General features: G+C 46.0%; 1 protein-coding gene across 1 annotated transcript in view; it reads right to left on the bottom strand.

The window, feature by feature from the left end:
- Nucleotides 1-2357: 2357 nt before the first annotated feature.
- LOC146176050 (prolyl 4-hydroxylase subunit alpha-2-like) overlaps nucleotides 2358-24485 on the bottom strand; it is a 25786-nt gene continuing 3658 nt past the window's right edge. The window contains exons 2-7 of the mRNA XM_084581243.1: nucleotides 14784-15015; nucleotides 12544-12792; nucleotides 10683-10848; nucleotides 7212-7403; nucleotides 4366-4641; nucleotides 2358-2627 (exon numbers count right to left, since the gene is read on the bottom strand). Coding sequence (XP_084437369.1) covers nucleotides 2397-2627; nucleotides 4366-4641; nucleotides 7212-7403; nucleotides 10683-10848; nucleotides 12544-12792; nucleotides 14784-15015 — 1346 coding nt within the window. The 3' untranslated portion in view covers nucleotides 2358-2396. The remainder of the gene's footprint in view (nucleotides 2628-4365; nucleotides 4642-7211; nucleotides 7404-10682; nucleotides 10849-12543; nucleotides 12793-14783; nucleotides 15016-24485) is intronic.

Below are 24485 nucleotides of genomic sequence, written 5' to 3'. Positions count from 1 at the left end.
CATGCAGTCCTTATACAATCGAGTGTGGGGGGTCTCAGACTTTGCCGATCCAAAGTGTTTGTTTTGCCCGAGGTATAACACGTTCTGGTAGGTTAAAAAAAATGCTATTGTCCCAAAGTAACGGTGATTGTATTGTCGACGTCTACTAGCGTGCTTAAAGGGAGTATAGTGTCAGTCGACGTCATCAGAACACCGCGAGATGTACATACTTTTGTGGTCTAGTCATCTAGTCTGCAGTATTAAGGCGAAAGCCTTACTATGCTATGTTGTATCCGCAGAACCCGTCCGCAAAATTTGCCATCAGAAAATGTCGCTGGATTTGGCGTCATCACCTGGCGATGTCATATTGAGTAGTTGGTCATTAATAGTAATGACTGATGATAATAAAATATATTGACACACATAGGCGTGCGCATGGTTCTGCATTAGGGGGAGCGAAGTTTCATCGCAGCGCCCCCCTCCCCCTTTCAAGGCCTCCACAGCCAAAACACAACGCGAAGATGAGGAATGGTTATAAAACATTTATACTAATGTCGTGGAATAGCAACACATACAAAATATTGTGCGCTTAAGAAACGAAACAAGCGTCGCCCTGAATGCAAAATTGAAAATTATTTGACGAAGCGTTTCTCACAGTGGTTCCTTAATTGTGTTTCCGGCTTTTCGGGGGAAAAAGCGACTTGGAACGCAACAGCAAGAGTCCTCGGCCTCCAATATAGCAAAAAAGACCTGCATGACCATAACCCTGCGCTTTTAGAAACTATGGCACAAGTTCGACAGAGTGAAGGTATAGGGGCAAACTTGGCGCCCCCTTAGGGCGGACCAACATGGAGCGATTTTCCCGCGGCAAACCTTGCGAACTGCCGCCCGGCGGCCGTTCGCCGGCTATCAAGCCGGGCCAGATATTTTCGCCTATGGCCAGGCGAACGGCCGCTCCTGGGCGCGACCGCCGTGAGATGGCAGCACTTGCTGCCACTCCGCGCCGGCTGCAGCTCCGAGTCGTGCGCACCGACGATAAGCAAAACTTTAGAAAAGTGTGGTAAAGTTTGTTGCTCCCGTAAATAATAAGCGAAATGTCAATATTGGATCCTCCCGAGGATCGCTGACCCGTACCGAGTGGCTGATATAAGAAGCGACAGCTGCGATTCAAGCAAGGTTCTGCCCACAACCAGCTGCCGCCGTTGCAGCACGGCTGCTCCGCTCCGCTTGCACGCCGCCTCCGCTAAAAAGTGGAGCCGAAATTAATCATATTTTGCTTTTATTGTTAGAGAATGGGATTGAGAGTTAGGCAGTTCTATGAGTAGACCATTTACTATAGCACGAAGGAATTTCATAGCACCGTTTCATGTAGTACTGCACCATCGATGCGAAACAAAATAGGCCTAGCGACGACTAGGGAGCAGCGCACGGCAGAGCATTGTCGTCCTCCGCGCCAGCGAGCGGCACTGCTATGGTAAGGTCCTGCCATAGGGTGCTGTAAGCGCTGCGATTTTGCCTACTCTGATGATACAGCTGAAGCGGGAGCTTTTTCGACGTTCAGCTCAACACTGGCCAAAACCCTGCTTGAGAGAGACGTCTGCAGTACGCTGTTGCTACAGCGTCGGACGTACACTCGGAGGCAGTATAAAAGCGCTGTCGGGCGCAATTTGAGACGCTGCCTATTTTATGTGTTGCTCTTGAAATGTCATTTAGTGTGAAAAGTGTGTTGTTGAATCGATCCCAGGTCGTGCGTTTTCTCACTCGGGCGCCGACGCTGCCGACGCCGTCAGTTTTTCGCTGCATGTGGTTCGGCACGGCGACGGTGCGTCGGCGTTCCGTCGCGCCGCATGAAGTTCGCAGAGAAAGTTCGCTCCATGTGGTTGGCCTATGCTTGTTGGCCAAGCCTACGTTGGCACAAATAATACAAGTGATAATTGCTACTAGTGACAAATATTAATGATAGACAATTAGTGACAGGTAGTTAATGCAAAGATAATTACTGATAGGTAGTCAGTGATATATAATTATGGATAAGATAGTCACCATAAGATTATTAGTGACAGGGTAGTTAGTAATAAGGTAATTACTTGGTATTGAGGTATTGGAAATAAATAAATAAATTAGAAATAACCTAATTAGTGATAGATTATTAGTGACATGTAGTTAGTTATAGGTACTTGGTAAAAACGTCGGGGCAGCGCTAATGCTTTCGCATACTCCCAATTCAGTTTCTGCAGTGAGCTCTGTCTTATCATTATTGCCCAAAGTCCTATATAGCTCGGAGGAGGAGGGTTAAATGAATCGAGTAGAACTCAGGCTGTGTGACCCTCACGCGTGTGGTTGCATGTCAATCATAAAGAGAAAAAGGGCAAAGCGAGCAACACTCCGAGCGCACGTGCGAATGTAATTGCGCTAAGCTAGCGAACAGGCCCAGGCCAGTCGTAGGGCAAGCGAGGCTGGCCCAGCTCGTGGATCCACTTGGTAGCGATCCACTTTGATCCCACGAGAACGGGGCACGCTCCATGCGTGGTGCGGTCGTCGCCCACGCTTCGCGTTCTGTTGTATGGATTGCGCTCGAAGCGACTCCTGTTGGCTGGGTTTGGCAGCAGGTTGATCCAGAAGAGAGCGCGTCCTTCTATGGCGTCCACCTGCGTGATGCATAAACTATAGTTCACTATAACGTTAACGTGGACTCAAAAGGGAGAGTAGTGACAAAATTCTCATTCATCGATCCTTATTCTAGTCAATGAGAAATAAAAAGAATTAGTAGATTACAGGATACTAAACGAAAAAAAAAGAAAAGGAAAAGCGAAGAATTCCGCATATCGCCAATATTCTGCCTTGCTCATTTTCCTTTGCCACCTCGAAAGTGATAAAAGAAATCGATGATTACTCACCGTCAGAGACTGGTCGATGAAAAGCTCTGAAGGAATGTATTACGTATGCCAGACAGAGTTGAGCTGGCACATTGATTTCAGAACAAAGGCTGCATTCATTTGGGCCCGTTGGCCGCGTGTTTGAAACCCCTGCGCCTGCGACTTCCCGTGTAATTTCCAGAAGCTGCATTGAATGCTGCGTCGCTTATAGCGTACCAAAAAGTTCTCTCGGCCTAACCGCTCGCTTGTCCGTGGCGCAAATTTTGCGAAGGTGGGTTTTAGTCGCAATATTGTTTTATATTATTACGTTTAGGTGATGTACTTGTTTCATTCCGTCAAAATTATTCATTAAGGATTCGTCTGACGCGACGGCAAACCAAACTTGTTTTGCTGTCACGTCAAGCGAGCGTTGCTTAAGAAATTTTATTTTTTTTTAATCAAAAACCTCAGCAGTCCCTTATAATAATATAAGACCCTTATAATAGACTCTGTATATAATTTTTATTTGTTTATTGTGCACCTCAAATCCACCGAATAGGAGCATTGCATCAAGGAAAGTACAAGGCAACACAAAACACTAATACATTCAATTACTTTTGTCACTACTGTAATCTCTAGACGTGTTGAATTTGTCTATAGATTACCTCTACATAACCTGTTCGTTTCTTTCTGTCTATAGACAATGCAGTATTTATGCTATACGTATTCTTTCGCCTATCTCTGGGCTATCTATAGATATTCTGTAGACCTCTTTGAAAGGAGGCTGTGACAGTCGATGGACAGCAATTTTTTTTTTGTAAAGGGTAGTATTGGCACCATCTTGCAACAATAGTAGGATAGAGCATTTACCTTGAAGGCTGCGACGATGGAGGTCTCACTCCTTTGACAGGCGCGCGATGGCGCTACCAGTATCACTGCAGCGAAAGTTATTTGAGTTCGCCGTTGCATCACATGATGCACATTTGTTTAATTCTGACCACATCGGGTAAGTTCCATTCCCTTAAATGTAATATCAAACAAAAATTACGATTAAGTACCACCTGTGTACGTAATTTTAGCCCGAACGAGTGAAAGTTTAGCCGAGCAAATATTTGGTGTGTGTGTATATATATATATATATATATATATATATATATATATATATATATATATATAGACATGGCTTGCTTGTTACTAATGGGCCAGAAGAGTTACATTCAAACAGGATGTCACACAACGTTCCCGATTATCTATTTTATTCTAACAACAGTTTCGGACAGTGGGCCGTCCGAAACTGCTGTTAGAAAATAGATAATCGGGAAAGTTGTGTGACATCCTGTTTATATATGCTCTGAGCGACGCAACAGTCACCCGGCAGTTATTAGAAGAAAGCCGGGGCGCATAAGGGAACGTTCAAATCTAGCTGCTCTCCTCCATGGTAGCACTCTGCTCATGCGCAGTGGTGCACCGCTATTCCCTAATACCCTTAACCGATAGGCTCACACTATTCGTATGGGCACATGCGTGGTACCTTCAGTCCGAGTTTGGGGAAGACGGTGGCCCCTCCCCTGTGGACGTCCGACAGGTACATGAGCCAGGTGGCGGCCCGCTGTCCCGCCTGCATTTCCTCCTCGCCGGGTTGCTCGTGCGCCCGCGTGTAGTCTGCGTGCGGTGAGTAGTGGCCGCCCACGCCATAGTTGACCACCTGCATTTCCTCGGCGCTGTCCAGGCGCATGCCGGTCACCGCAGACACCGCGGAACTCAGCCGCGCCACCATGGGAACCTCGTGGTCGCGGAGCCAGGCCACCTGCACACGGTGGGGGTCGCTGAATGCAGCAGTACATAGCAGTGATCCTTCTGTGAACAGCGCGGCGGTCAACAGAAGCTTCTGAAGTCCTCATGAGGCACTGTATCGTATATGTAAATGATAAGACAACGGCAGATTCACAGGACGGACTATCGGCAAGCGGACAACCACGGGCCAAACTTCACATGACGTCCCACTTCCGCTCCGTGAGGTTTGCACCTAGCCCTCAGTGGCTCCAATATAGCTCGGCGAAATAAAGCTCCCACGTATGGGCGCGAGCGCAATCACTGAAACGAACAGAGCTAGCGTCGACCTAGAGGAGCAAGTGGGATCACGTGACTCCTCTTACTGCTGCTGGAGCAGACACTCGATTGAAATTGTGCGTTTTAAACGCTAATAGTCGCGTTTTTTCTGTAGTTTTGCTCGTTAACGATTGATTGCATTGCACGTTTTCATCTTGCATCGCTGCTGAGGTTGCTGCGTTTATTTAAGCTGTTGCCACGGTCCGTTATTGCTCTGTATGTGGACGTACGCGACAGAACACGGCGTAAGCTCCCATTGCTGCTCGAAATATAACCTCGCGGAATCTTTCTTATCCAAGATTTGAAAGGGAAATGAAGCGAGTGGTCATTCTCACGTGTGCAGTAGACATTTCAGCGAGCAAGGTTTCGCCCATGGAGTTCGCGCTAAACAGTTCGTTGAGTAGCGGCTGAAGTGACGGCACGCGCGTTTTAATTTGCGCTTACCCATTGTGAAGCTAACGAAAACCTATTGCTGGCAAGATGGAAAAGATGTTGCCTTAACGGGGTAGTACGCTTTCGGAACAAGGAACGATTGTGCGAAAGACAAGTCTCATTCTTCTGAATGGTGGCGTTCGCATGTAAGTTTCAATGTAGTTAACTAAGGATCGGGCAGCGGTATAGTACATGATATGAGTGGTCTCAGGCAGCGTCTGTAGTGCTGATGTAATTTCAAATTTAAGAGTACGTGAATAAACTCGGAATAGACCATTACATATTGCGATATATGCTGCGGTATGCGTCAGCAAAGCTACTCTGCGCGGAAAAAACAAATATTTGCGCTTGCTACTATGTTTAAAGGAGCAGGTGAACGGCACCGCTTCAACCGGCGCTTTTAGAAGGCGCTCTGCTTCCTCTAGCAGATCATTCTTTTATTTGAGATTCACTGGCAGCTTGCTGCTGACCGGCTGTGTGGAAGCTGCAGTTCCTTCTATAATGGCAACAACAACGCTGGCCGGTCCGCGTCCTCGTCCTTATCGGCCGGGCCCACACTTCGGCAGCTTAGCTGATTCGATGAAGTGCTGTCCTGCTGAATGAGCGGGCCTAATACCTCAAATGAAGGTTAAACAGACCCAAACCGAAATGTAAATAAATAAATATGTGAATGCAGCATTAGCGGCGCAACTAAACTCTACAGGAAACCATCGCACAGCAGCAGTTCAATGTGCATTATCCCACTTAGTGCGTGACGCGGATCTGCCGAGAGGCGGCGCCACAGTATGTCCTCGCGCCCAATAGTCAGCTATTTCGCCACCTGTGAAGAGGAAGGCCAGATGAATGGCAAACATGGGATTGAACTTGAGCGCGGCTGTTTTCCCATACGAGGGCCAGCCACGAACTTTGCAGAGCGGAAGGAGAGCGTCGCGTGATGCCTGGTTCGTGGACCAACAATCCGTCATTCAGTGCACATTAGCCTTCCGAAAACCCGTGATGCGACGGCATTAGCGATTTCACGTTTTGCGTTGGTCATAAAGGGCGCTGATTGTTCGAGATGGCGATGACGTCTTATGTTCACGTGTGAACGGGGCTAAGGACATTCCTAACGGGGAGCGTGCAACTGGGAAAGGGCGTCAAAGGGTTGGAAGATGTTCTCGGCGGTTCCCATGTCAGTATGCAGTTGCTCGTCGTTGAGCTGATACCTGCGTCTGGCCATCTGCAGTTGGCACAGATCCAAAAGCTACGTGTCAAGGGACCAGTCTTGTCCACTCTGGGATGGACCCAGCTTGATAGCGTGCATCCCAGAATAGACTATACTGATCTCTTAGCGCTACTTTGTACTGCGCATTTCAGACCAGAAGCATCTAAATTCGGCAGGTGTATTTTGGGAGCCGGTGAAAATCTGCTACTAAGTTTATCCACAGCCATGCGCAGTACAGACTCGCTCCCAAGTAATACAGCAGCGGAGGCTCTACCCAGGAGAGTAGGAAGGCCAAATAAATACGTCGTTATTGATTTCGGCAGCAGCGTGGCGACATCGAGCAAATCGGGCTGTGATGACAAGCATCTAGAAACAACATTCCTTCTAATGCACTCCTATCATTCATAATGTTTTCCTTCCCCTTTCTCCTTTCCCCAACCTGAAGTACTTGAATAGCATCGGGCCATCTGGACGACCCGACGAGAGCTTCGTCGAGATACAATTCTTTGTTGTGAATCCTTCGTAACCCGATTTCAGTCCATATGTAGAGCGGCCATCTTGTTAATAAACTTCCATTCGTTCGTTTCTTGTGCGCTGATTCTCTTAACCAAAAGTCCCGATAGAGTACATACCTTGCTGATGCGTACTGACGAATGCCTCTGCTCTCTTTTGGCATTGAAGACCAGGGCCCGGTACAATAGTGGCGCCGCGAGCTTTCGGAGGGCACGAGTGTGGCGCTTGCTGAGGAAGTTGTGCACGAGCCCAATGCGCGGGTCCTCGCTCAGCACTTCCACGTGCAGTGGACGCAGGATGAGCATGGGATGCTGCAGTAACGCACATGTAGTGATGGTTGATAATAATTTTTTTCTATACTGAACTGATCAGATTGCACTATGTTCCAAGTTGAAACACACCGTGTCCTCTCAATGAATGGTCGCAATGACCGAGAAAATACACATCATACGAATTCCCGTTGACTTTTCACATTGTGCTTACACTTTAGCAGTTCACAAAAAGAAACAAAAAAAACTTTGATATTCAAAACAAGAAAAAATAATGGGAAATGTCAGCTGAAAATCTGGTTTAAGGCTGTTACTAAAACACAGAAGGTATTGAATGTCTGTTGAGTTCCTTTGTACTCATTAAGAAAACATTAAGACCAAGCCAGAAACTCAAAACCCATTTTCGTAAGGGCAGGGGGGCCATATACGTGGAAAACAAATTGTAGATGTCAGTGCGGACTAGAGTACAGACACAAGCTCGTAGCTTGGGATGATTGCATGTAGACTCTGATGAGTACAATCTTTCTTGTTCAATCAAGTTGTAGTTCATAGACATATGCTCTTCATACCTAAAGTTTCTCCATGATCGTGTGATGCGAGTGTGGTGATTCTGGTGGACTCAAGCGTGCCTCGGCAGTATATGCATGCGCAGCAATTCCCTCTATTATATATCAGCCGACGACATCAGCAACTCCTCTCGACAGGGAAACGCAAATGCACAGTTTAGATGGTTGCTTCCGAACCACACCGTTTGGCTCGTAATGTTTTCCTAGTATTCCAAATCTGCGGAAGGTAAGAAAAGTTTTGTCCTACCCGCTCTGATTGGAAGATTCGGTTTGGTTTATGTGGTTTAACGTCCCCAAAGCAACTCAGGCTATGAGGGATGCAATATTATATAGCGAAGGGCCCCGGAAATTTTGAACTGGGTTCTTTAACGTGCACTGACATCGCACAGCACACGAGCGCCTAGGTTTTCGCCTCCATCTAAAAGAGGCCGCCACGACCGGGATTAGATCCCGGATCCTTCGGCACATCAGTCAAGCGTCCTAATCATTGCGCCACCGCGGTGGGGCTCTAATATGAAGGACTTCATAGATGCTAAGGGATACCACTGCATGGCTTAGGAACAGACTCTCTGGCTCCTAAACTTTTGGTAAAGACTGTGCCTGCACACTTTGCCATGGGCACAGAGCTGAGTAGATGTCGGTTTGGGACGTTAAAACATCACATACCATACCATACCATACCATACTAAATGCGATTTTAACGCGATAATGTTGTACCCCGCTGAAAAACATTATCCGTCGGCGGAGTCAACCATTTGAAGCCTTGCAGACTTGAACAACCACGCGTATGAAGCTGACATAATTTGAATGCGAGAGCGTTAGTAACCTCTTCATCATAATCCGGATTATAGCCACTGCAGTGTAAAGGCCTCTTCCATATTCATCCAATTAACCAGATCCTGTGCTAGCTGCATCCACTTGACCCCTGCGATTTTCTTAACCCCATCCGTCCACCCAACTTTCTGCCACCCCCTGCTACGCTTTTCTTTCCTTGGAATCCAATTTATTGCCCTTAACGACTATCTTTATTAATGCGTAAGCATTAAGTGGGTATGTTTTCAAGGATTGTGTCACCAGATGTTTGTCGGCAGGATTACGTTCGAGCAAAACGAGTGATAAAAAACAAATGGAAAACTAATGGTTGCACTAGATAGAGGATAAAAAAAATCTCGCTATGGAAAAGATTTGGTGCATGTAGATTGATTAGTTAATTAATTACAGCCAGTTAAGTCAATCAGACGTCGGGTACGTCGTGTCACCAGAAGTTTGTCGGCAGGGATACGTTGGAACGAAACGAGTGATAAGAAAACAAATAGCTGCACTAGATAGAGGACGAAAATATCTCGCCGGGGAAAAATTGGTGCATGCGGAGTAAACAGTTAATTAATTAAAGCCAATTAAGTAAATAAGACGTCGAAATAGCCTAGGATGTTATGTCGACATCCATGTGGAGTCGCATGGTACCCAACATTCATAGGGTGGTATGTCATAGTGTGACGTCATAAACCGGAAGTCTCTTCCTCTTCCGTGTCTCTTTTTTCAAAGAGTGCTTACGCATTCCCCCAATGCGGGTTCCGCAGTGATCTCAAACATTTTCGTTTTTCTTATTACTGCCCTTGTCCGTTTCTTCTTGATTTCGACAAGAATGACATGAATTCGGTATTTCTCCGACCCACCCACTGAGTGAATGGAATTAGTAATACAATGTCTTCAAAAATTGTCTGGCGAAATCGTCGTCAAGTCTTTGACGTCCCCAGCCTCGAAAAATCACGGGCATGCATCAGATATATGCCATTTGGGAGCGTTCCACTTTTCTGATCAAGACTATGCGATCCCTTGAGCCCGAAACCTTTGTCTAAAAAAAATTTTTAGCGGCTACTAGTCATATCATGTGGTCTAAGTCATACAGAAGGAAATTACCACCGCACAACAAATGATTCATAAATAAGCGTTAATGTCTCTGATTTCTTTACATTGGCGATAACACCATCACGTAGCGTGCTGTTAAATTAACGCTGTCGCGTGTGTGCCGCATGGATCTCATGGACCGTTTCTGAATTTTAAGACGAAAGCCTTTATACCATGCTGATGAGTATGGACAGTACTTTTGCTTCCGCGGAGGTTGCCACACGGTCATTGCCGAGCAATTAATTGATTGATGAGTAAATGAAGGATGGTGTGAGGTAGAGGGTGAAAACATGCGTCTGTGTGCGAGTTTTTATTGATATGGAGTAATTAATTACAGCCAAAAAGTCAATTCGACGTCAAAGTAGCTAAGGACGTCGATATAGTGTGCAGACGTCAAAACAGCCCCGGGCGTTGAAAGTTTGCTAAATTCGTCAAAACTGTGCAAAAACATGGGAATAGAGAAAAAATAACCAAAAGAGAAGTAGAAAGGGTAAAAAGGGAAATAAGCGAAAACAGAAAAGAAAAGAAAAAAAAAAGAAGCACTTGAGTGAGAAAGCGGCAAGTGAGTACAAAGAGTTGCAGGAAAGGCTTTCGCCTTACCGCATTTAGAGATCTAAGTGCCCCCAACGATTTTTTAAAATTCTAATCAAAATTTTAATTTCGATCCTATTTCCTGTTCAAATTTCAATTCCAGACCACACCCTCTCTACTTCTCCAGTCCTCCTCCTCCTCTCCTCATCTGGTGGCCTTTTTCAATACATAGCGCCACACACTTGACAAACGTCGCACGCGCGCTTTTAGTTCCAATGGTATCACATTATTATGCCGGGGACATCGCCGCACTGACCGTGAAAATGTGAAGTACAACGCAGCGCAACCCAACTGAAGCAGCGGACGTTGCTTTGTGGGTGGGGCCCGAAGAACAGAGGCTCTCGAAGCTGGCCGCATCGACCGCCACCGACGAGTACTTCAAGCGGGAGTCGTCTTGCGCTCTTGCCACCAGTCTCGCGCGCCTGCATACGCGACCGAGACACCGACATCTTTCTAATGGTATTTTAAGTATACTCTAAGTGAATAATAAGTAAAGGGGAAGTAAATGCAAAACAAAAAAACATAGTTCCTGTGACTAACAGTTTTCCCGTAAAATACCGCATAAACTCGATCTCCTTGTCCAAGCTCTCCTTGCCTGTTTTTTCAGGAGTCTCACATTTCATCGCACTGTAATAAAGTGTCCTCCCACTACTGCTGCCCACACATAGGCCAGTCCCCGCCCTAATCCCCCCCCCCCCCCCTCCGCCACACACACGAAATTTTTGTTTTTGACTGCCGCTTGGGACCCACACCAACGTGGACGCATTGTTCTCATTCAATCGGCCCGTTCGCCATTTAATTGTTCGTGGATGTAGATAAGAGTTGCGTTTTTACCTCAAAATTCATGCACCACGCGGAATAAACTAGAGGTCGTCCAGTGGGACAGCCAGAACAGAAAGGATGTGCACCGAACATCTCGCCACGTATAGTTGTATCGCAAGAGAGTCAGCCCTGTCAACTCTGGTAGCTCCTTTGAGATGAGACGTTGGGATAGTGAGATTAAAATCGAACCCTCCGGAACCCTTGGATCCAGAGTCGGACTCTTAGGCCGCTCGGGCACTTTCATTACATCGCAGTAAGCGAAAGCACGAACAGTCGCTTTGGTCAAGCGCATTATGAGAAAATATAATCGCAGAGTCAGTTTCCTTTTGTTGCTGTCGAACAAATACAATTAATACAAGGAACCTGCATGAATATCCAACAAAAGGACCATAAGAACCCAGAGCCACTTAATGCACTATAGGATCCTCTTCCATTCTGTCGATCAATCAAAACATATAGAAACCGCATGAAAGCACTCGCTGGCTTAATCGCAATAGACAATCGAGCGGAATCAGAGTTTTCCAACCGTGAAAACTGTGAAACTACAAATGTGTCCTTTGAATCAAAACCTGTCACTTGGTATAAAACGAAGTTAGGAATTAGCTGACTGCCACGTCGCCTGTGGCATCAAACGGTTGCAGTGAGCAAGGAAGAGCTGTGACAGAGCGCCATGAAAGCCTGCTGCTTAGCTCAAAGGGTGATTTAGCCTATTAATTTCCCAGAGCCCCAAAAATCTGCGCCCTTATAAACCAGCAGAATTTTCATGTCTTTGGGACAGGAGAACATCGAATAGCACTGCTAGAAGGGCGTCATGTAGAAACTTAGAAGTGCGCACGACAAAGGTCTATGCAACCTTTGTGACCCAAAACGGCGCTTCTTGATCAAACAACAGATGTCACCACTCTGTAACGTAGACATTGACGTCGAGACACTTAATCTCTGGAGAACAGCCTTAGCGGCCATGTGTCAGGCCCGAATTTTGACTGAGAGTTTCGTTATTGGAAGTTCAAACAAACTTTAAAAAACCGGAGCTGTCCTAACTAGCTCAGTTGGTAGAGCTAATGCCCCGAAATGCAATAAGCAGGTTCGATCTTTGAAGTTGATTAGCTATTTATTCAGCTACGAAGTTCGAGTGCAAGTTGAAAACTTTGCTTTGTTGCCTCATGGCCGGGCTTGGGTGGTCGCTAATGAGTAATCCGCAGTTCTCTTATTTCAAATCTTCTCCGCGTAAATATGTTTCCCTAAGCACACTGGTCTAGCTCTGCACACTTAACAGGTTACAGCGGCTCGCTCACTCGTCGGCCGATGCGCCATCGTGGTAGGCCAGGAGGAGTCGCAGGGCGGCCCTCTTGTTCTGGAGTCGCATGGTGATCCTGGCCATGGTATTTAGGATGGCCTGGCGATCGTCACTGGGCTCGTCCCCTTCTTCGGCCAGGGTGTCTAGGCTGGAAGCCCACCATTCAATGGCGCTGCCCACGTCATCCGAGTCGAAACATCGTTGTGCCACCTCGCGTCGGTCGTGTGCAGACACGTTCAGAGAAGGGCTACGAAGAAGACGTGAACGCAGTTTCTTCTAGGGCGTCTTCATCAAGAGGCGGTGAGGTGTTTAAAAAGAACCAGCTACGATACTTCATGGTTAGAAATCCGACAAGCTGACTATAGCCCAGATTTAGATAATGGAATGGATGGATGGAATATAGGAGCGTCCCCTTTGAAACGGGGTGGTAGCAGTAGCTATCATGCTCATTTTTCTCCCTATTCATTAATTATTGATTTTGATTGGTTAACTAAACCATCATTCTATTTATTAATTTTTTGTTTCTACATTACTAACGTTATATCACTTCTCTGCTTTTAAGCCACCAATCTTACAATCGTTTTTTGCTAGTTTCCTCCGCCGGTTTATTCACACGGCCACTGGTATCTCTAAACCCCAGAGCTTCAGGAACAGTGATTGCGCCTGCATCAACTTCCGGATGGATACCATTACATTCGACTATAATATGGTCAATTGTTTCACTGGAGTTACCACATACAGCACATGCGTCATCTCCATTGTTAAATCTCTTTTTGTAGCTGCGTGTTCTAAGGCACCCTGATCTAGCTTCAAAAAGTAGCGCACTGCCTCTTGAGTTATCAAAGAAATCTTCCTTCCTGATCTGCATTTTCCACTTTCGGTATAATTCCACACTCTGTTTCTTTTCCATCGAATTTATCCAATTTTTACCTTCTGTGTTTTTCACCTGTTGCTTAATGCTCTTTATTTCTCCGTCCTTGTTACTAGCATACTTACTAGTTAGTTTCCTAGTTCTTTTCCTCCATTGTGAGTCCACGCTTTTTAAGTACAGGTATTTAAATACTTTAGCTGCCCATCTGTTACTGTCCAATTTCCTCAGGCGTTCCTCATATAATATTTTACAGAGGATCTCTAGCGCCCCCTCACGGCATTCAGACCAACTACTTTGCGGCATGAAATCAGGAGTGTCGTATAGCACCACTCATAGCCAATTCGTGTCCCCAAAGACAATGGCGCGCGACTTTCAACCTTAAAAATTAGGTCACGAGTTATGGGTGAACTTAGCTCTAACTGGATCTAATATATATTGCATGTGAACATCCGATAACTGTGGTTCGCGTAAATGAAGGGAAATCCGGGCGGGAGCTTCGCCGACGATATTGAAGCCTATAGCTATAACGGAGAATCTAAATCTCCTTTCAATATATGATCCTGTTACGTCACAATGCATCGTACAACAAAGCCACCAGGTGTATAAGCGCACATCTCATCCGTGAAGAACACATCTGTCTTAAAGTGGGGCGATGAAATAAGATTCAAGAGTCTCACTCATTGGCAGATTTTGGTGGCGAGAGAAACTGCGGTTTATTCATTTACTAAATGTTGACGAATTTAACATACATCCGGTCTGCCAGACTTTCGCAATGCAACATAAAACATATTCGACCTGTATTTTCCCGCCCCTAGCCACAAATACTATAGTGAACGTAAGTCCTTATTAACGCCATAAAGCATTTCGAGGTTTTGGTTGCTAAAGTGCTACGCCTACATATCTTAAAACAGCTCTCTAGGTATTTATGGGGAACGCTGCTTCACAGCGGTAACTAGAACCATGTTCCGGATATCTTGTTAAACGTACTCTCTTAATCTGGTTCCACATTCGTGCCAAAAAAAGTTCCAGATATAAGCGGAAGTTCCACTTAGATCTGGAACTTTTTTGGCACGAATGTGGAACTAGATTACGAGTGTATACGCTGCCACAAGCAGATCCGTCCATGCGCACGTGTACATCAAACTGCACAGCTAATACAGCCTCAATTGACGCTGCACGGATAGTTTCTGTTATTAAACCTTCGATAGCATCGCATATTATTTTTTATTTCTTGCAAAAAATAGCACCGTTAGTTCCTGCGCCGCATGTGCCGCTTGGTGGCAATACAATTAGTCAACCCCTGTTCCGAACTCACAGTAAAGGACTTTGCATTTACGGAAAAAAGCATATTTTCAGCGCAGGCGTACCTCCGTAGCTCGACCATCTGCCGAGTGCTGAGGTTGTAAGTATGCTGCAGTCGGCACAGCCCCACCGCGGCGCCGGAAAGGTCCTCCTCGCTGGGCCACCTGCCCGTCTGAGGCAGCGGCAGGTACAGCAGTTCACCGTTGTCTGCATTCTGCTCGGCCTGGTCGGAGGCCAACTCGGGCCAGTTATGCGCCAACCACGTCCTCGTTAGATAGGAGCGCAGGACATCCTCCCATCTGCGCATGCGCGTGGATGCTTGAGCCTCGTTTTCTTAAAAGTTGTTAGGAGTCGTCAGTTATTCAAATTGTCTCACTACTGGCTAAACACAGAGTGCTAATTTATTCGTTTTTACCCGTTGATTAATCTATTTTTTTCTTTAGTAATCGGAACACTTGGAGCGTGTGCATAATCCCGATGTAGCGTCTGTGTATAACACGTATTGCAAATGACGCCCATCCAGATGACCAAGGTGTCTTACTCGCTTATGTAAAAAATAATATGAGAGCCATTGTTACGAAATTTTATATGCGGAATCGCATCGAATTTGCTCGTTCAGATAGGTGGCTTGTGTTTTGTGCATGTAAACGAAGTGAATCGAAACTTTTTTTCTTTTCCACCCTCTTAATTCTCTAATGGCACAGTGGAACTGACCACATAGTGAGCCAATTCTCACTATTTCCTTGTTTTATATAACTTACCTATAACGTAATCGAAAACAAGCAAGCTTTGTGGACGCAGCCAGCTGTTCGGTTAACGCCAGCCTTGTAGATTTCATAACGCTGTCTACACTGAGCAAGGCGAAATGTATACACATGCTGAGGCCGTCGAACCGGAATCGCGAGAGGTCGTGTTCACTACTGAACACAAGCGCGGCGCTGTCAAAACGGGACGCCGAAACACCCCTTCGCGCCATTCCTAGTGAAAAGCCGTTATTGCCTGGCGATTTTTCAAAAGCGGTAAAAGATGGCATCACTTGAGAGGTGTTTCGTAATGCTCTACGAAACAACGTGAGACAGAGCAGTAACCTGCCGGAGTTTTATGTAATGCCCATTTGATAGCTCCTCTAGTTTAATCAATCCCCCCCCCCCCCCCCCCCCTCCTCCCTCCTGGTCTCTCTTTCGCGCAGGGGTAATGTATCTGAGTACACGGGTAAACATCGCGAGCCTTTCAGCTCCTTTCAGTCCAGTACTATTCGTGTTTTTATTTCCACCGTGCAAAGCTTACCTTAAAAACTATTCAGATTTTAATCTGACTCCAATAACAATGATGACTTTTCAAGCCACGGGTTTTATAGTCGTCGCTGTTCAAGCACATCTTCAGTCTCAATCTCGTACTTTCAAAGCGCATGCATAAATTACACCGAGGACAGGGTAGTTGAGCGTGCAGCTTTTGTCCTCAAGGATACAAGCACGAGAATAAGTGCCCTGGGAAATGTCGCGTAATGATCATAACTATCTTCTGCCACTATACACATTTGCTGAAAATCTACAGAATTACGGGCTAGACAGATTAGAATATGTTAAACCATGCACCGGCAAAATTAAGGAAGGAAGAAGAATAAATAACGTTAAAGGTTACAAATTAGCACCTGTAACACTCACTGAATAAATTCATGCCTGCTACCCAGAACTTCACAGGCCACAATGCCGGCACTGTGGAAAACTTCCGGATCTTTGCCACATACCACGGTCATGATAGAAATAGAAGACCGTATCTTCAATCTCTCCCCAGCCTCTAAATAGTGGGAGGCTGCCCTGTTCAATGCAGACCCTGAGGGCCACAGTGCGCTTGTGTACACAGGGTTACTGTAGCAGATCCGAGTCCGACCAATGAAAGCTTGAAATAGGCACCCCAAAACGCTGATAACACTCAACTTGGACAACAAATCTTTTCAACATCAATTAGCATTAGAAACCACATCAGTTGAAAAAGTCAAGTGTAAATGTATGGAAAGTTGCGACTTGCCAAGAGCCACCCGCCACTCGATGAATGCAAGGACTCGGCAAAAAGCACACCAAAGTAGTATCACAGCAGTTTGCTCAGCAAAGTTCAGCTAAGCACCTTTTTATGAGAAAAAACACGCATATAAAATACACAAGGTCATATGCGAAGGTAAAAATTGCATGAGAAGCAACTAAAACCAAAAAAGGATACTTATAACGATAACGCATTGTCATCGCATAACGACAACTAATCGTCCCCGTAATTTTAACTCAAGAGCGTTAGTATACACCCCTGTCGGGAATAAAAAATGTCAGGCGGCGTCGATGTTGGCGATTCGAGGTATCGCGGTCTCTGAACGCGCGAGCGTTATAATACCCGTACGTCATAAATCATGATCAAGCCTCTGGAAGGTGATAGTTGCTAGGTGAGAAACGCCAGGATTTTTACACGCCATGTTTGAGTGTCAAAGAATCTAAAAAATCGCGGGCATGCTCCGAGTATGTGAAAGGAAAGTATCCAATTCTTTGGCTAACAGAGTATGATGGTCCCATTGAGTTTGAAGCCTTCACCTGAAGGAAACCTCCTGATCCTGAAACCTAAACCCGAAAGAAAAAGGCTACTGGACATTCTGTGTACCGACTGTTGCAACGCTAAGCGCGAACTGGAATATGCGTCTATCGGTTAAATCGCTCGCTTATTCGGGCTTGAATTCGGCACACAGATAGCATACAACATTCTACCGTTTTTAATACCACTTTAAATGATATATACTTGTCTAATTTAATTACAATTTATTCAACATCCGCATCGCCTGCAGTATTTCTAATGAATTCCGATCGAATCAAGCAAAGGCATCATCCACATTGGCATTAAAAACAATAGACGATTTTTTGCTATATGTGTGCCGAATTTCAGCTCAAATAATCGAGCAAATAAACCGAAAAAATCCTATTACGGTTAATTATGTTGCCACAGCCTAATAATTGATTCAGAAAAGAGCATTGATGTCCTTGTCATTTCTTTAAACACGCGATAAATTATTAACATAGCAAGCTGTAGAAAAGTAATGCTCACTCTTATACACAGCATGAATCTCACTGATCGTGTTTTTTTTTTCATTTTTGCTTTTTTAGGTATTGGTTTATACCAATCTATGTGCGTAAAAAAAAAGTGAAGTTTGCGCAAGGCGTCTCCTTTCGTACTGCAAGGTTGTCGTAACCTCGCTCCTGTCGGTACTTTTCCGTTGAACCTAAACACCTGCGTAAATATTGAAGGTGTGGCGTGGGAATGCACTACAGGTGAATGCACTACAGGGAGAAGGTAGCACCAATGAAAGGAACTGTTTACCGGAGGAGACCCAGCGCAGCCTTGATGCTCATCGTTACTGGCTTCAGCGCAGATCGAGCGAATTCATGACTATGTACCGAGGAAACCTCCATCCAATTATTGCTCTCAGTAAGAATTTATTGTCCCGTCCGGCAGCATGATACCTTATTCAGTGCCAAGAAAATTGAGTTTAAATATTTTATCGGCAGTCGATTCAAATTCTCGAGGCTCTTACCTAAGAGAACGGGTTCGCATCGTTTCGAAGGGAACGACGGTGTCTGCTTCTGGAACACGCGAAAAAAAAAATGAAAAAATAGGTGCAGCCACATATATTTCACTTACGCAACTGACCGGTAGTGGCGAAGCGCGTATTTTTTTTATTTTTTTATGTTTTGCAACCTATAAAGGCACTGCTTTCGGTGAGAGAGACCTCTTTGTAATAGGAACGTGATACCTTATCGATAAAACGCCAACTTCTATTTGCGCTGTGTCCCTTCCGCTCCGATGTCGCAGGTACATTACCCGCCTGTTTAACCTGCACGCTCGAATATATACACGGCCTGAAGCCGTGTTTACATGAAGGCGACAGTAGCGCATCGTATCGCATCGCATTTAGTAGCGCCTCACGGTAATTTGATGCGACAGCGTTTACATAGCGCATAATCTCTAGCGGTGGTGGCGGAGCACGGTGTCGCCTATTGAGATTGAGAGGGGTAAGTAGACTTACCCCTCTAAATCCAGCCCTGCTTGGCACATTAATAATATGCGCTTTCCTAGCGCATTACCCCTGTTTACATGAATGCGATGCGCTATGAACCGGTTGCGATGCGATGCGCTAGCTGTCGCATTCGTGTAAACGCGGCTTGAGAGAGAGAGGCTGCTTAGCAAGGTTATGTCGGTGTCTTCATAGAAATAAAACAAGCTCTAAGACAGCGTATTCGATAGATTTAGTGAAGGTGCCAACATTCCATCAAATGGTGCGTTACGATTTGACCGAATGCAAACATGGTTGATTACGGGTGACGCGGTAACACGCAGAGGGAAAATAGAGGCCGCTCTAGAAGACCGGGACATGGAAACAACATTAATGCGATGAAGCGCAATGAAATAGAAGAAATTGTCCTACCGATGTCGATCATGTAAGGCTGCATTTAACGCCTGACCTGTCTTGTTCTGCGTTTTCGCGCTTTGATTATTCAGCGGTGTTTTCACTCTCTCATGCTCCAACCAGCTTATATGGACAGTTTTATTAGTGCACTATTTCTTTTAAAGAAGAATGGAGCCAACATCGGTTGTTATTAAGGGTTATTCACTCGCCAACAGGTTTAGGTTATATCATTAATTCTTCGCATACCATGCAACACAACTCGCCCGGTGAGGCTGGTTCGTTTGAGTCGGTTTGGTTGTTGGCGTTTGATGTTCCAAAGTGGCTGAGGTAGGAGAAGCGTCGTAATGAAGCACACAGGTGTCTTGCATTTCGCCTCCATCAAAACGTGGTCGCCGTATAGCCGGTGTCGAACCCACATTCTCAGAGCTAAGTAGCTGAGCGCCGTAACCACCAAGCTACCGTGACGGTCCGGTCCAAACTACGATGAAGCCCTACGGCTAAACAAAAGAACAGCTACAATGAGCCGTCCATACGACGCCACAGACAGGGTGCATAATGCGTAATGAGAAGAAAGAGGCGCTGTCGGAATTGACTGCCACACTATATTTTCACACAAGAAATGCATTCCACGACACATGTTTCTCTCTATTCCGCGTGCGCATCCCGCAGCAGCACATGTTATGTCCGCCCAGCAGATCTCACCAAGGCATTAGCAATCCCAATAAAAATAAATACTATGTATTTGAAAGTGTTGTCTGTATGCATGATGATGACTTTGACTCAAGTGTGCTTCTTAGAAATGAATGAAGAGAGAGAGGCGATAATAAAAAAAAAGCTTAAAAACTACATGACTAACTGGAAGATCGGTCAGTAGGAAGGCTGCCCTCAAACCTTCCCGCATTTCACTCTACGTTGTTTATGAAAAATGATGTATTTATTATCTATTTACTGAATTTGCGCTAGAGTTCCAGTAATCATTTTGTTTAGGGTTTCTTTGCAAACGTTTCTGTCCTTCGCAGCTTTTCGAACAGAGAGTAGTGGAGAGGACCCCTATGGCCAGCGGACAAACGTTGGTTCTACGTGTACACGTGGCGATTCGATCGTGTGAGAGCGAGTGCACTCGGGGCATCGGCCTCTAAAGCCCGCACACTCGTGGCCCTGGCGTCGCTACGCCGCCGCGGACGCGCGCTGCATGAATGCGAGGACCGTGTCTCGCGGAGACTCAACGATCAATCATTCCTTCAGGTTCGCGCCCCTCTCTTTCAGTCCGTCTGGGTGTGCCCGAAATAAAACGAGGCGCGACGGAGGAGATAAAGGAGGAGGAGCAGTGGCGCGGCTCTGCGCTGCTCTGTCTCATTAGAACTGTGCATCGCCCAGGAAACCAGGGTCGGGCCTCGGGTAATGCGACGACTCTGTTCCAATTGTTACATTCACTGGCACCTAACTGAAATAAGGAGCGTCATCCTGCCCGATCCCGAATGAAACAGAATTTCAGAAAGAGTACAGACGGATACGCGGCTCAGTCCGGGGCAAAGGACAATGCGTTTTGTATGGCCTCGCTTTTGTATTATGTCGCGATGCAGCATATATGTTATTGCTATAGACAGGAGCAATTTTCGGGGAACGTTGTTTTCAAAGTTTCCGCTTATCGTCATCCGCAGTGGAAGCAGCAGTCATATTAGGCTTCATGCAGTTTGCCTCGTTTTTCGTTTCCAATTGAAGTAAATGAACTGAAAGAGAGGTATATGCAGCAGTTTGTGTAATTCTAGGTCAGATATATTTTAACCGAAGACTTCCCCATTCACGCGCTTTGGTGAGTCAACGGAGCCCAGCCGGAAAGGCGAGACATGCACTCCTATAAGAAGGAACCCTGTGTGGCCGCGTTATGATCCAAGCGAGAGGAGAAAGTGAGGGCCGGAGAGGCGGTTCTGGAGCAGTCCGGAGGGGGTTCAGGGAGCGTTTGTAGCTACGGTTGCTACTTCACTGCGGATAAGAGCGAGACGTTTGACATCTGCACGTTCTGTTTCTTCTTTTTAGACCTTTCCACTGGGGCGCGAGGGAGGTGTCAAAATTTTTCCTCTCTTGCCGATCCGTTTCCCTAGAAAACCCTTATTGGACACGTCTGCTATACTTATTGTTAACGTCTCCGTCGGTGCTGTTCCTGCGCGGCGTGGTTCATGTGTCCCTCAAAAGAGTGTTTGGAGAGTGAAGCAACGGCGCTTCCGCTCTGGAGTCGGCCTATCGGATTTGTGCTTGCTTATCGGCCTCATGGGATTTAGGGGCTATGGCAGGTGATACAAGCAAGCTTATGCTTATCGCGACTCTGGCGCCAAATACGAAATCGGGCGAAAGGAATATACGCAAGTTGATTCCCAACCGGGAACACCCGACCACTTCGGCTATGTTACTTTACTGCGCTTACTTCATTCCTGAAAAACGAAGTAACACAATTACTTAAAGGGCAACTCCGGAGGTTTTTTGATACTTTAATATTCTGATAAAAATTTTACTGTAGGTTGTTCTTTCTGTCCTGAAGCATTCCACCAAATTTGGGCGCCGTGCGATAAATCATTCGCACGCAATACGATTGTAAAATGTGCAGTTTTTGTGACTTCAGCTGCGACGATTTGTACGGGCAACACTGCGTTTGTGACGTCACAAACAGTACACACGCGTTACTGCTCGCTACCCGCGTGATCAATAAATTTTGAGGTCTGTATTCGGCTATCGCAGACATTTTATGTACTTCATCGTGATTCCCATACTTTATTTCGACCACCCAACGCGCGTGCGAGTGTTTTTCAGATACTGTACGTGACGTCACCGTTTCGTCAACTGGAGCGTCGTTTCTGGCCATGAAAGCAGCTTAGATTTCGGTTTGCTTTTTTCGTTTTTAAAAACAGTTCTACTTGGAATTCAGGAAGACGGTTTTTTGTGTTGGAGTCAGAACACATAAGCAATGTAATGCAATCAAAAACTAAAAATGTTTCCTTACGGCGCGGTTCAGGTGTCCACAGCGCAAGTGTGACAGATACTGCGCCTGTCCGTTCCTGTGAACCAATTATTATTATTATTGAAAAAATCACCGGAGTCGCCCTTTAAGAAGCTGCCTGATAGGAACTGCAAGCTGAACCGTCAGGTATAGCTAGCTAGCTTAGCCTGACCAGTAAAGCTTTATGCCCGCTGTTCTTTCAACCACTCCCCTACAAAAAAAAAAAAAAAAAAAAAAAAAAATCACACTGCGAGGATGAAGAACCGTTTTGTGATAGTGGCGTCTGTTTAAAATTCCAACATCATCAACGTTATCGAGGCACATTTTCGACCTGACCCGGCGTGTGATAGTCTGTATCCCTTGTCTGCCTATTAGGAGTTCGAGCGATCCGATCAGTGCACCGACAGCTGTATTACGATCGAGGCGGGACACAAGAACGACCGTGTGCTGTCCGATGCCAGTGCCGCATTAAATATTTCTATTCTATCTATTGGTTCGCAGGAAGGGAAAGGCGCAGTATCTGTCACACTTGTTTCTGTGGACACCTGAACCGCGCCGTAAGGGAAGGAATGAAGGTGGAAAGAGAGAAGGGGGAGCCGTAGTGGAGGGCTACGGAGTAATTTCGACCACCTGGGGATCTTTAACGTGCGCTGACATCGCACAGCACATGGACGCCTCTTCGTTTCGCCTCCATCGAAACGCAGCCGCCGAGGTCGGGTTCGAACCCGGGAACTCCGGACAGTAGTCGGGCGTCTTACCACTGCACCACCCCGGCGGGGCGCATTAAATATCATGTGATCTCATTTCGACGCCTTCCACTGTGGCGGCCTCGTCTCTCTTCTTTCATTCCCTCCTCTAACCGTTACATCACGGTGCGATTGTGATACGTACATTCTATTTATTTATTTACTCTGAAGAGTCGCGGGCATTACAGGAAGGCGAGACATACAAAATCGTAGGCACATTCCTTGAAGAAACCTTAATCCTATATATGGTGCGTTGGAGGAAGGAAGTTGGTTACAGTCGTTTCTGGTGTATGAAAAGCAAGAATTTAAAAATCTCAGTCCGGCATGGAAGAACTATTGCTTTTAACAGATAATTCATTCGGCAGGGCACTTAGAATGACGGAACAGTCGATTGCCCTTAAAAGTGGCTTTATCATAAATTTTATGAAACCACAAAACCGAAAGTACCAGCTGTGGAGAAGAAGACCAGGGAGATTAAGGGTTATTTTCACTGAAGATACACTAGCAGTTCTTGAGTATAGATAGAGACTAAAACGGGTCGCACGGCTCCGAATGAATTAAATGCCTTGTGATAGGATTATATAAACGGGGCCTCAAAATGAGTGTGTGTTACAATTTAGGCTCCATTAGATCTTTTTAACAGTGAACTTCGACGGGCGCGGTGACAGACGATAAATGACGGCGAATGAATCCAAGCGTACGGCTAGCGTTATTAGATACGCATTTTCAATGAAAGATTATTTGATACATAAACGCCGAGATGTTACAGACGCTATAACTACCGAGAATGGAGGAGGTGGGATTGTCGAATTAACCTCGCGATCCTCGCATTTATTTACGCTTAGGTTAACGGTCATTGACCTAATCTATACACAAAGAAGAAATCGAATTAAGTTCATCTTGCCGATCATCAAGTGTCACCGAGGCCAAATATAATGCGATAAGGCACACAGTCGAACGCAAAGAATTATATGTGAGATGTTATTTATGTGGGTACATCATTAATGTAAATAAAAAAAAATCAAATTGGGCCTAGCGCCGAATCTTACGGAACACCGGTCGCATATTTATCAAGCACAGACACTTTACAATTTTGATGAATACACAAATTTGGCGCGAAGTATTGCACTGTACTTGGGCGTAATATTTGATTTTTGCAAGTGAAAGTTCACTAATCGTTATAACCCGAGTCACAGACCTGGTCGACAACCTTGCTAAGGATATAGGCCACACTGCACGGTTCCGCAGAAGCGGAGGGCAGCGAAAAGAGCATAAAGAAAGGGGGAGGGGTGGGGAGCGAAGTAGGAGGAGCACAACCTTTGACTGCCGCAACACCGCGGTCACCGGCGGCAGTGGAGCGGGCGTTAATTCTGCCCGCTTGCTATTTAGGGATGGGGTCACCACCAGCACGTGCGTACCGGCGGTTCGCGTAGTTGTAGTAGCGGTGTGCGGGCGAGCTCTCTGCAAATCGCACGGCCACCAGATGTGCGGCCCGGCAATGAAGGTGCACCGTTTTACGGGCAGGCCACTGGCCCGCACCCGAGCTCAGACAAGTTTTATGAGGCCGACCGCGACCGCGGTATAACGC

This window comes from Amblyomma maculatum, chromosome 10 (genome assembly GCF_055883805.1).
Source record: "Amblyomma maculatum isolate TAMU_Amacu chromosome 10, ASM5588380v1, whole genome shotgun sequence".
Classification (NCBI taxonomy): domain Eukaryota; kingdom Metazoa; phylum Arthropoda; class Arachnida; order Ixodida; family Ixodidae; genus Amblyomma; species Amblyomma maculatum.
Note: the sequence above shows the minus strand (reverse complement) of the source record. Positions and strands in the feature narration are given on the sequence as shown.